General features: G+C 44.7%; 1 protein-coding gene across 1 annotated transcript in view; it reads left to right on the top strand.

The window, feature by feature from the left end:
- Positions 1–6,414, top strand: part of LOC146822611 (nuclear receptor subfamily 4 group A member 3-like) — an 828,495-nt gene extending 822,081 nt beyond the window's left edge. Inside the window, exon 6 of the mRNA XM_085606781.1 lies at positions 6,140–6,414. Coding sequence (XP_085462907.1) covers positions 6,140–6,145 — 6 coding nt within the window. The 3' untranslated portion in view covers positions 6,146–6,414. The remainder of the gene's footprint in view (positions 1–6,139) is intronic.
- The last annotated feature ends 8,125 nt before the right edge of the window (positions 6,415–14,539 follow it).

Raw genomic sequence — 14,539 nt, 5'->3', positions numbered from 1 at the left:
AGAAGTGACTGTACTGAAACGTACACTTTCCCGTCACAGTTTTCCCCTGCGTTTTTGGCTGCTAAGGGCACATATTTCATCTGTCATGATCGAGCATATACATGGTTGCCCCCTGATTTCTCGGGCACATGTTATATTGCGAACTTGCTACCGCCGACATTTACTGCCGCCTCTGACTATCACAAGACCAGAGTTGTGAGAGGTGTGATTAGTAAGGAGGACACTGCCGGTCAGGAAGCAGGAGACTTCTTCTTGGGTTTCCTGCCGTTTTGGGGACCGATGGTCAATAGTAGGAACCTGAGACAGCTGACTCGTGTGGTTGAATCCACCGTCAATGTAACGGCTGGTGCCCTTAGTAATCTGACAGCTGAGCTCCAAGCGGATCGCCTTATGACTTTGCAGAACCGCATGGTCCTAGACGTTATTCTTGCAGACCGTGGTGGGGTATGCAAGGTCATCCAATCCAGTTGCTGCATTTTCATACCAGATAATGCTCCAACAGTGTATCAAGCCATCTCCAAACTCCATAAAATATCTGAAGCCATACACGTGGATAAGGGAGATTGGTCACTGATGGGATGGTTCTGGGAATTGATATCTGCCTGGGGTTGGAAAGTTCTGATGGTCATTGGAATGATCTTAGCCATTCTTTTCCTGTTCTGTCTATGCATACAGTGTGCTCCTGCGATATGTGGCCTCTGTACTACCTTATGTGTAAGGAAGCCTGTATCGAGGGACGAGCTAAGCAATAGGATGATGCTACAGCAACATCTCCATGACTTCGTGAACATTGACCTAGACTCGGATTAAGATGAGTATAGTGATTGCCTATGTAAGGGCAAAAGGAGGGTCTGTCGTACTTTGCTCTTCGGAACCGCGTAGGGGACAGGGCCCTACCCTTGTCTATCTTGGTATTAGCGAACCGCAAATGGTAAATGCGGCACGTACGAGTGCTTTATGTGCCGTTCTAGCTACGAATGCACTGTGTACACGTTATTCTGCTCAACTACGCGGGTTCCATTTTGGAAGCAGTGGCCATCTTGTCATTGCCCTCACATAGGCTATGATGGAGTTAATACGGGCCTCACAGTACATGGGCTCTCCCTCTGACTTCTCTGTGACCTGGGCAGCTGGCTCTGCTGCCCCGGGTCAAACCGGTCTCACGAGCTCCCCTTCCTCTCTCTACCTGTGATTCGTATCAGGGCTTGACCCGTCATAAAACCCTTTCATTCTACACAATCCCCCGGCTAATCTCTTCCACACCTGCTTGTTCCTGCTTTATGACTTGTTTCCCAAAACAGGAGATGCTCATGTTTATTGGGGGGTCTATTTACTTCAAACATGGGATCTGAACCTTCCGGTGTAAATCATTGTGGGCTGGCCAACTGGAATGTGGGATGGTCATCATGACTCTGCTTTTTCGTTTGTAATGTATGCTTTTATATGACCATATCGTAAACCAAGGAATGTGTGCCTGGAGCATGATATTTTGTACTTAAGGAGAAGTCCGTTCCTATGATTTTCAGCAGTCTCCTGAGAACATACACGCTGGTGTACTTCTAGGATACCTGTCATTGGTCTGCAGCCAATAAACGATTCTTTGACTTCACCCAGAAGACTCTGTGTTTCTGTAGGTCCGGAACAGGGTGAAACCCCGAAGTCATAGGGTGTGTGCCCCTGCACCGCTGGGTCTGGAATACCCAGTACTTCACTGTTCCTAAGGGGAGCAGGGTTAAGACTGGTTTGCATATGGCTGGGTCCAAACTGGGGTGGCAAAGTGTGCAAAAAACTATGGATTAAACCCAGAATGTGACTGGGGCTGAATGTTTTATTTGTTCAGCATTCTGTCCACTGTTTGCTCTTTTTGCTTTAGTCACGCTACGTGGGAAGGGTACTCCTAGATGTGGGTCCCGTGCTCACTGTGCCACTGGATTCAAACTAGCCTGGCTGATGAGGGGTGATACCCGAAACTGGTCTCAGGATGCTTGTTTCCAGTCCAGGGGGGACCTGGTCTGGTGGTTCGGGCAGGGCTGGTCCCAAGGGGAGCAGGGTTACGACTGATTTGCATATGGCTGGGTCCAAACTGGGGTGACGTGGTGCGCAAAAAACACAATGGATTAAATTCAGATCTGTGACTGGGGTTGAATGTTTGATTTGTTAGCATTCCGTTCATAATTTTTTCTTTTTGCTTATGGGCTACCTAGGGCCTACCTTAGGAGTGACTTAGATGTAATAAAAGGGGAGTTGAAGACTTGGCAAGGGGTTTTAAATGCCAAGTTAAAATGGCAGTATAACACTGCATTCAGTTTGCAATGGCAGGCCTGATGTAATTTTAGAGTGCTAGTTAGAAGGTGGTCCAGTAGATTCTGCTGACTCACTGGTTGTATTTAATTTTCATGCCCTGGGTACATGGTATACCACTCTACAAGGGACTAAGAAGTAAATTAAATATGCTAGTTAGTTATAAGCCATGTTTAGGTGAGTGAGCACAAGCATCATAGCCCTGGTTAGCAGTAGTAAAATGCAGAGTCCTAAGGCCAACAAAACAAAATTCAGCAAAATTGGATGCAAGCAGGCAGAAAGTTTGGGGGAAGACCACCCCAAGGCTGACAGGTATTACACATACATTTGGTAAAATTAGACTGTCAGACCATCCGTCCCTGGAGTTTTCCCACATGGCAGTTCCTGTACAGCAGCTCAAATTTCAGACTCTCCAATAGGGACCCCCAATGCCTCCTGCTCCCCTTCTGGCAACTGAGTGAGAGTTGCACTGCTCACAAATATATCCATCATATCCTCTGAGATTGGATTGCTCGCTCCCTACAGATTCCTATAATGGTCACTAAATAGATTGTGGATTTCTGCTTGAGAATAAAATCTGGCCCCGTTGAGTCAGTGATTTGTGTAATAGGACTTCCTCAGTCTCCTGGTTGAATGAGATATGCAAGCAGCCGTCCAGCACACCCACCTTCCACATGTATTCTATTGAGGTGCTCCCGCTTCAAGTGCTCCTATCTCAGGGTCTGTTGGGCCTCGAGACTAGTCACGCTTTCAATCTCCATTCGCCGGAGACTCAACTCCAGTGTGGATAGTTCTGCCCGAAGTGAGTGCCCCAATGCCACCAACTGGCTGATACAATGCCCCCTAACAACTACCTTGAAGGCATCCTATTCACCAATCATATGGGACACCATACACATATTCACTGTAAAACAGTTTGCAATCACCTCAGCCAGTGGGTCTCTAAAAGTGGGTTTGCATAGCGAGCCAGGTTTGAGCCTCCAGGTAGGTATAGGTGCTATAAAGCACCCCCATTACAGGTCCACCCGCAGGGAATTATGGTCAGACAGTGTCCAACTGAAATACTCAGTACTGTTCACTACACAGCAGGCTTCGCCAAGCATAACACTGTGTCCAGCTGGACATGCAAGTTATGCATTGGTGTGTAAAAGGAATACTCTCTCAGTCGTGGGCTAAGGTTGTGCCACACATCCCTTAAAAGCCAGTGGTCCTGCCAATCGTGCAGGCTTTGTGGCAGTCTCACCAAGAGGGAATCTGCCAAGGGTGGAGTATATCTGTCAAACACTGTTTTCTACGCTGTTATAGTCACCCTCCAGCCCCATCAGAGCATCAGGATTCTGCGACAGGACTCGGGACGGTGCAGCAAGAAACTGCATCTAGACTACATTAGGGACATAAATGCTGCCAAGCAATATCCTAAGCCCATTATGCCTCCCCACCACTATCCTATACTGACCGTCCTTGTCAGCATGTGTCCTCAGTGTCTCCAAAGGGGATCCTGACTTAACCCATATTAAACCCCTCTAGAGAAAGCAGAGTAACTAGTTGGTAAAATCGGTAACCTGCTTCTTCTCTGTAACTTAATGGTTTCAGGTGTGTCTCCTAGAGGAAAGCCACATCCATGCCCCAACATTTTAAATAGGATAGAACTTTGTATCTTTTACTGGCCAAGGCCATTGCCCTGACATTCCATTTAAGAAACGCATATAGCATTGGCCTCTCTGTCATGGCTAGTGCAAGTGGCTGTGTCTAGTCCCCACTACCCCCACGGAAATACAGCCGCAACCATGTACACAGACTGAGCATAAACAAGTAAAGAGTTCCCAATGACCCTCCCCAAGTCAGATTCGCAACGGTGCCCCGGCCAAAACCAACAGCCAATACAAGTGACACAACCCAAACTCCCAATGCCAGCATGCCGCACTGGAGTTTACAGGAAGGTGTGGATCCATTTTATTCTGGCTGGGAAGCTTCTCCGCCACTGACCCCCCTCATGGAAAAGGTGCAGGATCATATGAATCCAGAACCAACGCACCTCAGTAATGCAAAGGTTTGTCTGCCTGAGCAGCCCCTCAGGTAACTGCCGTGTGCAGCACCACATGACGGGTCATTCCCTCGGGTGAGGAAGCATTCACAAGACACGCAATACAATAAGGCAGCTGCCTTCACATTAAACGTCATCTGCCATCCTGGGGGTGATTTGCGGCCCATCTGTAAGCTCCTCTGGTAAAGTGTCAGAGTCCAAATATTCAGATGAAGTTGTTGCACTGACCTCTTTCGATGATCGGCCTGATAAATTTTACAAAGAGGGTGCCGCATCCAATACGGCCACCCTATCCCTCTCAATGTGTTTACGGTCTGGGCGCAATCCACTATTCTCTGCCCAGCTTCTCCTCTGCCGCCATTTCCATTTGGGCAGCTCCATGCTCTGCTCTCCTCCCATTCTGGCCTTGTAGGATTCCATGCCAGTTCCACATCATTGGTGGGTGGCTAAAAAACAGCATTTTCCCCCTAGCATGACTTTGGGGCAGGCAGGGAACAAGAGCATATACTTGGCTCTGGACTCTCTCATCCCCTTGCTCTCAGCAATGAAAGAGGCATGCTGTTGCTGATCCAGCACAGTATAGTCTGGAAATATTGCCATGATGGCCTGGTCAATGTGGAAGGTACATACCTCCTAGACTTTCCGCAGCATTAAGTCCCTGTCCCAGTAATGGAGCAGCCTGACCACGAAAGGACAAGGAGGTGCTCCCGGTGGTTGCCTTGCAAGCCCCCTATGCACCCTTTCCAGGGCAAAAAAAGATGACAGTCCCTGGGGCGCAACCTCCCTCCTCAGCCATGTCTCGAGGAAGGCCACCATGTCAAGTTCTTCCACCCTCTCTGGCAGACCAGCGATCCTCAGATTATTGTGTCAACTGTGCCTGTGTGCATCCTTGGCTCGACAACCCTGGAACTCCACTCTGCACAGTAGGTCAGCCACATTGGTATGCAGTCGCTTAACTGCAGGATCCTCTTCCTTAAGACTCTCTGCATTACATTTCACCTTATCTGTAAGTTTACGATGGTGCTCATCTCAGAGTATGACCAAGTCTATAGAAACTGTCAATTTTACTCTCCATCACCTACTGGGTAGCAGCCACTGCATTCAGGGTTTGTATAATTTATGTTTGTCTTGTTTAAGTAGGGGTTGTGTTGAAGTAATAAAGTATTGTTCCCCTAACTATAACTAATCTCTAACCTCTGTGTTTTTTATGGAATTTCAGTGTTTTTAAACATATAAGGATGAAGGTGCTTTACTGTTTGAGTGCGTTATATATGTGAAACACATAGAATTACGAAATATGTATGTGTATTTTGCATTGCAGATACGTTAAGTCTATGCAAATAATGTGCATGTGACATGTAGAAGGCATATTCAAATAAACAACTGTATTAGACCTGAGTTCTGTGGTTCTTTGGGTACTGTTTTGTACAACTGGTTGATTTTTGGCTATGTATGTAGCCGAAATCTAACTACAGTTTTACCTTTAATTGTATGTAAATATTAACATTACAGAATGGATTTTTCAACCATGTCTTTTGTAGTGTTTATGTATTATTGTGTCTGTGTTTGAAAATATTAGTTCACATTTTTTTCAAGTTTGCTGGTATTGCGGTACTGCCTAAAACCTATTGCGATGGAACTGTGGTACCTCTCGATTGTAAACATTATTGGGTTATCTACCAGTGCAACCAATGGAGGTAAACGGGAAATGTATTTCCTGATTTTATAATGACCCTCCAGCGTACTGAAGTGGAAGGAGTTATTCTCTTTGCTGAGGTGCTGTTTTCTCTCTAGGCTTGACAATGGCTGATCAGGGACATGGAGCTGATCAGGAGGGACAGCAGGATAGAGAGGCAGAAGAGGAAGTCCTGGGTGCAGAGGAGGATGAAGTAGTAACAACAAGGAGGAGGCAGCGTGAGTCCGTGGTGTGACAGTTTTTTTACTCTCCCACCAGTTGGAAAAAGTTAATGCCCCACTTGTAATATGTAACTTTTGTAAAATGTGGAATCAGGCATCAATATTCATTTGGGACAATGGATATGAAGAAGCACCTTATGTCTATGCACGATGGCAACGAGCTCAAAGATCAAGAGAAAGGGAGATTCAAGAATGTGCTGCCCAAACATTGTCTGCTGCGGCTGAGGGAGATTCTGCAACACCATCTATCTCTGCTGCCTCCAATGTACCACCAGCGCCCTCATTGGCTTCACTTTCTTTCCCACTTGCTGGTACCATCCCTGTACAGAGGTTGACATAGGGCAGGGACATAGCGGAGCAGTTGGACAGTACTGCTACGTACTGTCGGCTATTCCATATAGTAAATGTAACTGAAGAGAGAGACCTGAACATTGTGAAGCAACTTATTTCATAGTTGTCCTCCCTAAACCCCTTAAGGTTTGTTTCATTTTACCCAACTTTGCACTTTGTGCCTTGAACCTAGGGAATCTCTGTTTGTTTTGTTGGTCCTGTTGACCTGAAAATTAAGAATAAAAATGTAAAAACACATAAAAGAAGAAAAAAGTTTACCTTAGGAACTAATCACATTCTTTAAATAATGAAGAGCTGTTGCCAAGACTAACCCTTTTTTCACAGGTATGACATATATATGTGTTGTAGAAAATGGACAGAAAGGTAAGTGAAAGGTAATAATTGTAATGTGCATATGTTTTCATGTGTGAAGTAGTAAAGAAAGTTGTAGAAACAGGTGTTATTTCAAAGTTGCCAGACATAATATAGCTGTAGTTTGGAATATCAACATAATTAAAAAAGGTATGGCAACAAAAAGGTATTTTTGTGTATCTCAGACAAGAGTAACAATAATTTCACATAATGATGTCACCACTTAGCACCTACAGAGGAGAAGATGAGCATAATTATATAGTCATAATGAAACACTGGGCAAAAATACAAATCTAATAGATTTTGAAAAGAAACGTAAGCAATGTGCTTGTCCAACTGTTCATAATAACACATGTTATCTAAAAAGCTATATTAACACTATCGGTGGGTTTTTCCCAAAAGTCATGAACTAAGCTCTGCCACATCATAACATATCTACTGTTTGATGTAAGGCCTATTCCACAACACCTTTCTACCTTTGTGAAAAGGTCTAATGTAAAATTAAAATTTAGGATAAAGAATTAGTAGGTATCAATATTTGAATTTTTTGGACAGCATGTGTTTAAAAAAACTTTTTTATCATCACATTCTGTCCTTCCTGTGTAGTTTTTTAAAAATATATTGTATAGTGACATGAAACTTGTTTCACCACGATGAAAAATAATGGCACAACAAATTAAAGTCTGACCAGAAACTTAAATTTGAATGGTAGTGAAGTTGGTAATTATATATTTTGTGACCATAGTGACACAAAGTGAGGACACTAACTGTGATCTACAGTTATGACAAAGGTTTGAATGCACAGCATTACATATTAAAGTTTTAAATGCCACTGATTTGTGATCAGTGATTAGTTTGTAAAAAAAATTCTTTATTACCATTTGAGAATATACAACACAGTACATTGCAATGGCATTGCATAAGCATCTTCGCACAGTGAACACAAATGGACATCATAGGCAAGTATAAGAGCATCAATGATCCAGGTTTTTTTAAAATAAATGATTTTTATTGATTTTGACAAAGTAACATCAATAGCATCTGCATGACGACATAATCCAACATTAACATTGCAAAGACAATAATTTGAATGGCATAGGCGGGATGCCAGGGGAATCTCAATCAGTAAGCAAGAAAGTTCACTTTGTTAGTCGTGCCGTCGCACATGTTTGTGGCATGGTACATTTACGAACAGTTGCATAAGTCATAAGAACCAAAGGAAAACCTGTCATTATTACACAGAGCAATTCCATAATGAAATTGTATATGAATAAAAAAGTAAAATAACTTGAAAAAGAAGAACTAAAGATCGATCTCCATATGTAGATACAGCCCAGAGTGTACCTGTCAGTGGAGTATATCAGTGGGCAACAATGGTAGCTGATTGGGTGCAGTGGTCTGCCTGTTGGAAAATGCACCGAGGGGGTGGGTGGGGGAAGGGGAGGGCCAGGGATGGAGAAGGGAGGAGAGAGGAGAAGGAGGCAGGGGCCCAGCACACCCGACAGCCAGAGGCGTGTACGTATGTATACAGATGTGGGTCCCATGAAGCTGAGAGAGCCAAGGGTCCCGTGCTAATAACTGGGCCTAAGAGGGAGGGCGTGCAACGGTTAACTTGGCCTCAATCAATGTCAGATAGTCTTGCCATTGAGTGGGATTCGGTCACAGGGCTGCTGACGCTTGCGCTGCTTTTGCTAGCGAGTTCGTATGCTCCGATACCAGTGCCCTGTGAAGATCAAGCAACCACAAATATATTTTGGGACCCAGTGGTGCTTTCCATGCCATGGCTATTTTACGTTTGGCGAGGCCCAGGGCTAGGTCTAGAAATGTATTCAGGCCCTTACGAGAAGTGCTGCGTTTCGTGACACCCAATAAGGAATGAGTAGGCTTCGCCTCCACGTGGGTGTCAAACGCCCATGCCAGCAGGGTGCTCAGTGCCGCTTGTCTTTGGGATGGTGACACAGGTGTCATCGGAAACACCACCGATTTAGACCAATTGACTCAGAGTCCGGAGACCCCTGCATGCTCATTTAAGAGGTCCATTATCAACTGCAGTACCTCACTCTGGCCCCGCAGGTAGATTAATGCATCGTCCGCGTACAGCGACAATATGTGCCACCAACTATCCACATGTAGGCCCCATTCTGTGACCCGTTGTTGCAGTCTACATGCCAATGGCTCCATGGCCAAGGCAAAGAGAATCGGTGACCGGGGGCAACCTTGGTGTGTGCTGCGCAGCATCCAGAAAGGTGAGGAGAATGTGCGACCCGTCTTCACCGAAGCCTGTGGTTTGTAGTACAGCAATTGTATCCACCGTATAAAGTTAGGGCCGATGCCGAACCCTGTCAGCACTTCCAGCAGATAAACCCAGCTCAAAGTGTTAAATGCCTTTTCGATGTCTAAGGATGCTATCCAGGACATAGCCGCCTCTCCCCTCGCCCACTCCAACAATGTAAAAAGTTGACGCAGATTCAGGCCAGTGCTTCGCCCCGGTATAAAGCCTTTCTGGTCTTCATGGACCAATAGGGGGACAGCCCCGATCAACCTATTTGCCAATAATTTCCAGAGGATCTTGTAGTCGATGTTCAACATTGACAAAGGGCGATATGAGGCCATTTGGAGAAGGTCACGGCCTGGTGTCGGTAGAATCACTAGCGTCGCCTCCCTCAGAGTGGGCGGGAGTTCACCCTTCTCAAAGGCTTTGATGTACATACTGGCCACACGAGAGGTTAGTTGTTCGGAGTAGGTAGAGTAAAACTTCGACGGCCAGCCATCTGTTCCCGGAGTCCTTCCATGTCCCCAGCTGTCCGATTGCCTCTGTGATCTCATCTACCACAGTGGGGTATTCTAGGGAATAGCAATGTGCTGGTGTAATTTGCGGTAGTTGTATCCCTGCAAGGAAGCCCTGTATGGAAGCAGGGTCATGCAATGCAGGGGCCGCATACAGCGCAATGTAATATTCATAAAAGGACTGATTAATGGCTTCCTGCGTGCTCACAAGAGTCCTGGCAGAGGTGTGTATGGCAGTGATGGGGGGTTGGGAAGTATCGGACTTCAGTAGCCACACGAGGAGCTTGCCTGCCTTGTCTCTCTCCTTGTGTCTGCGTGCTAAGTATGTCTTGTAATCTAATGCGCAGAGGTTGTCCATTGCGCTCTTGTATGCAAGGCGGGCCTGGCCCAGAGAGAGACCAACCCGAAGGTCAGTGGAAATTAGCTGCTTGCATCTCTGTATCTCCGACTCGTGAGTCTGGAACGCATCGGTCACTGACCTTCGGGCGCCGCATGTGGTTTTGATGGCGTGTCCACAAAGGACAGCCTTAAAGGTGTCCAATTCCACCCCATTGAGGAAGCAGTGCCAGCATTCATCAAGAAATACGAGTCGATGGAGTCCGAAAGGGTGGCACGGTAGGATGAATCAGCAAGCGAGGCGTACGGCAGTCACAAAGGTTGAGATCGCAGGTCATCTCGCACCCCAGGATAAACTCAATTGTAGCGGGCTATGATCTGAAAGCGCACGTGTCAAATAGTCTGCCTGCAGTATACTGTGTAGGGCATTTTTCGAGCAGTATATAATGTCTATCCAAGTGTATAAGTCATGTAATGCTGAGAAGTGCGAATAAGTGCACGTCAGGGAATGTTTGCTGCGCCATGCATCATGCACCTGCATGTTAGATACCCACTCCATCATGTGTTGTTCCAGCCAGATGGACTGCGCTCCCAGAAGGGGGGGGCAGGAGCGGTCCAGGTCAAGTTCCTGTTACCCATTAAAATCACTGCCCCAGTACATGGGGGCCATGGGGTCCACGAGTAAGGACGGCGTGAGTGATTTCAGAAAGGAGGATTGGCCTGAGTTAGGGGCACAAAGAGACACCAATGCCAGTGGGGACCCATTCAGGAGGCCTTCCATGGTAACAAAACTGCCTTGCGCAGTGTGTGACCTACTGCAGGGTCCCAGGTGCCACCCAAATGAGCGTGCCCCTGGCATATCCCGAGTATGCAGTGCCCAGGATTGTACCCCGCCAGCTCTTGCAGAGTGATGCAAGTGTTTGTGCGGTGAGATGTGTCTCCTGTAATAATGCAAACGTGATCCTGTTACTGTGTAAATATTGATACACTTTGTGTCGTTTAGCACAACCTGCAAGCCCCTCATGTTCCAGGTCAACAAAACATAATCTCCAGCCACCATTTATCCAGTTGTGAGGAGGATGTCCAATGCAAAACAGGCCTCAAACATCCAGTCCTCCCTTGCCCGTAGCCCACCCCCTGCGCGTACTGCTAAAAGTGTACAAACAACCCCACTTTACGGAGTTTTTCATATAGCGCAAACTTGACCCGATGGTATCGGAACGCTTTACACGAACACCAGTTGCGTTACATGAGGACACATTCCTTTAAAAAATAAAATAATAATTATGCACGGGGAGATTAAGTAATTTGTCCAGAATCACAGGATGTTCAGCGACATTGCCGAGACTCGAACCCGGTTCCCCAGATTCGAGGTAGACCGCCCTAGCCGTTAGGCCAACTCCTCTCCCCAACTTTACGTGGACAAATAAAGAGTTCGATATAATAAAGAAGATTCCCCAACATCCCACCCCAGGCCTGTTTGCCAATGGGCAAATGGCCATTCACACTAAAATGCAGGGCAAGTAGACAAAGAAATAGCATAAAACAAATAGAAACAATATTAGTGCTATATCAGCTACTTATCGCTCACTGAAGAGGGTGCATTGGAACTAGTTGACATTGCCTGGGTGCCGCCTCTTATGGCCCGGCCTGGCACCAAGCTTGCGTGCTCATAACATATAGTCTTTGCAGTGGCAGCCCTAGTAGATTTCTGGAATGTTCAGCCCAGTGCGTCTGCGGGGTGAAGGCTGGGCCACCCCCGACAGCGCCTCGAGCTGTGAAGCTGTGATGGGCAGTGCCCGATCCACTGTTGTGTCCGAGTCTGAGGCCAGTTTTTGGGAGGATGTAGGGCTACCTATGTGTCTCGCCGTTTTGATGGCCTGTGCACATTCCTGGGCCAACTAGGCCTTTGTTGGACGGCGTATCCGACCTCTGACACATCCACTATGGGGCTCCACTAGTTTCCAGGCCTGGGGAGAGTCCATCGATATTGTGGGTGGTCCATGTGCAAGGCCTTGCTGGTCAATCTAGTTTCACACCACCTCAGGTGTGTTGTAGAATACTGTACCCTTCTTATAGTGAATGCGGAGGCGCGCTGGGTATTGCAGGGAGTATTGGATGTCGGGGTCCCCCAGGTATTTTTGGACCTCCAGATAGGAGGATCTGCAGCATTGTACTGATAAAGTGTAGTCCAGGTATATGTGGACCGTGGAGTTGTCAGCTTGCCATGGGCCCATCAATGATCTAGGTTAAGATGTATCAGGTATAACCCTGACGTTCAAAGAATATAAATTAATATGGAATTCCTCACATTAAGGGATGATATTTGTATATATTTCCATGGATAGTGTTACATTACCTTTGCAAGTCAAACATACAACGTAAGTAACAAGAGCAAGGCAAGGAGAAAAAACTAAAATAGAACCCCTCTTTAAACAGAATTGCAACACATCCCTCGCCCCATTAGCTTCCATTTTCCTCAGTGTATAGTGGTACATAATAAGCTGTTTTGGTATGTGTTCTCTATCACCAAGCATGTAGATATTCCAGTAGATGTCTTAGAGCTTTATAGTAAATGTCCATTGTGTGTCAGCCAAGACCAAATACATTTCTCCATTCTAACAGGGGCGCGTTCTGGCTCACCTCCATCGCTTCCAGTACCAGAAGCCATTCCTGAAGACTCTGATAAAGTCTTGGTGATTGTCCCCTAGGCCAAAAGGGGGTCTGCTGCCTTTGTATCTTTGCACTTTCTCTTCTTATGTGCTTTTTCTGCTCCAGTCAATTCAATTAAAAGCTTTTTCCAGTCTGCAATTGCCAGGGGTGGGGGCAGGCATTATATAAACAAATCTTTCAGCTTAGTTGTGGTACATGTAGAATTCAAGCAATGTAATCATTTATGTTCTCAAATGTAGCTCACACCACAAATCGTCTATATTTGGCTGGCTTTGATTAGCAATTATTTGTTGAACAGCTACATAGAATTCTTGAGCATCTTGCTGTTGATTTATTGAGAACTGAATATTACCTGCACACACATCAACAATATCTCTGACAACAACAGTACAGTGGCACACATGCTTTGGTGGCTGAAGTGGCCCATGAAGAGTACTTCATGTTCTGCAGAAAATTGTATGGACATGTTGTTGTACTACTTCTTGTACAGTACAACAACTATTACAGTCAATAGCATTGTCATTTATAAACTGATATCCATTTATTTCCATGAATGTATTTTTTGTATTTTTGTAGAAAAGCCTTCCTTTACGTCAGGGTCATTGCTTTCCTCATTCTTTTTCCTTTTGAAAAAAACATGTTAGGTTTAGAAACAAATGGATATTCACCACGAGAAAGATTGTACGTTCTTCATAAACGATCATATTTGCAAACACAAGAACTGTCAGCATTAATTCTTGTGTTGTAAAAGTCTATAATATATAGCTGTGACACTGATATAACGTGAAGCAATGTATGCCATACCCTTTTTTTAAACAGTTTGTCCATTGTTAAATTATACATAATCCAAACTCAGTGCTTGAAATTTGTGAATTGTAATGGCATAATCTATGTAAAACGGAAACAGTTCTTTGTGAATATTTAAATCTTTGATAAGTAGGAACCTTGCAGATCCATGACCATTTGTTTTAGTTTTTCCATATGGTCAAATTCTACAACAATAAATTCAATAGCTTCATTATATTGATATGTTAAAAAATCAAGGACATATCCCATAGCTCCATTGACAAGTCCATGTTCCATATCTAAATTGTGGCATAAAATAACTCAACAGTTTTTAGATACATCTTTTTCCAATCCTACTGTATGTGAAACTAATTTTCTATATTTGGTAATTTTGTAGACAGTGCTTTAGTAATAGGAATGTTTACTCCATGACTTTCTAGGGTATCTTTACAAGGTAGATGTACGATTTCTTGTTTCTCAAGAAGTAGAGTTTCCATATTTATTTGAAAATGTTCTTGTAGAGTTGGCGTCAAACAAACGATAGGCAATGCTTATGAAAGAAGATAATGCATTACTTGTGCAGGAGAATGAATTTTGGAAATAAAATACTAATATTTCTTTTCAAAAGCATATTTTATTTTTTAGCCTCTTATGTTAAAATTCCAAGGTGAACATCTTGTAGTATTTTGGCATAATCTTCATCACTAGCTTGTCTCATATTTTGTGTCAGTTCACTGTATGAGAAATTTTAACGATGCCTATACTGCCAAGAGAGTTCTGAGTTTATTTTTGCAAAACTTTTATGAAAATTGGATCACCTTTTACAGGAGTAAGTTGTAATAAGTCTCCAAAACTAATCACATGTTTCCCTCCAAAGAGAATGTCACAAGATTTCCTTTTTGAATCAGTAAGTAAACAAAAGCCAACATTAAGTTGGAAACCATGCTGAGATCATCTATCAAAACTTGTAATTGTTTTTAGAACTCAACACAG

This window comes from Triturus cristatus, chromosome 5_2, assembly GCF_964204655.1.
Source record: "Triturus cristatus chromosome 5_2, aTriCri1.1, whole genome shotgun sequence".
NCBI classification, from domain to species: domain Eukaryota; kingdom Metazoa; phylum Chordata; class Amphibia; order Caudata; family Salamandridae; genus Triturus; species Triturus cristatus.
Note: the sequence above shows the minus strand (reverse complement) of the source record. Positions and strands in the feature narration are given on the sequence as shown.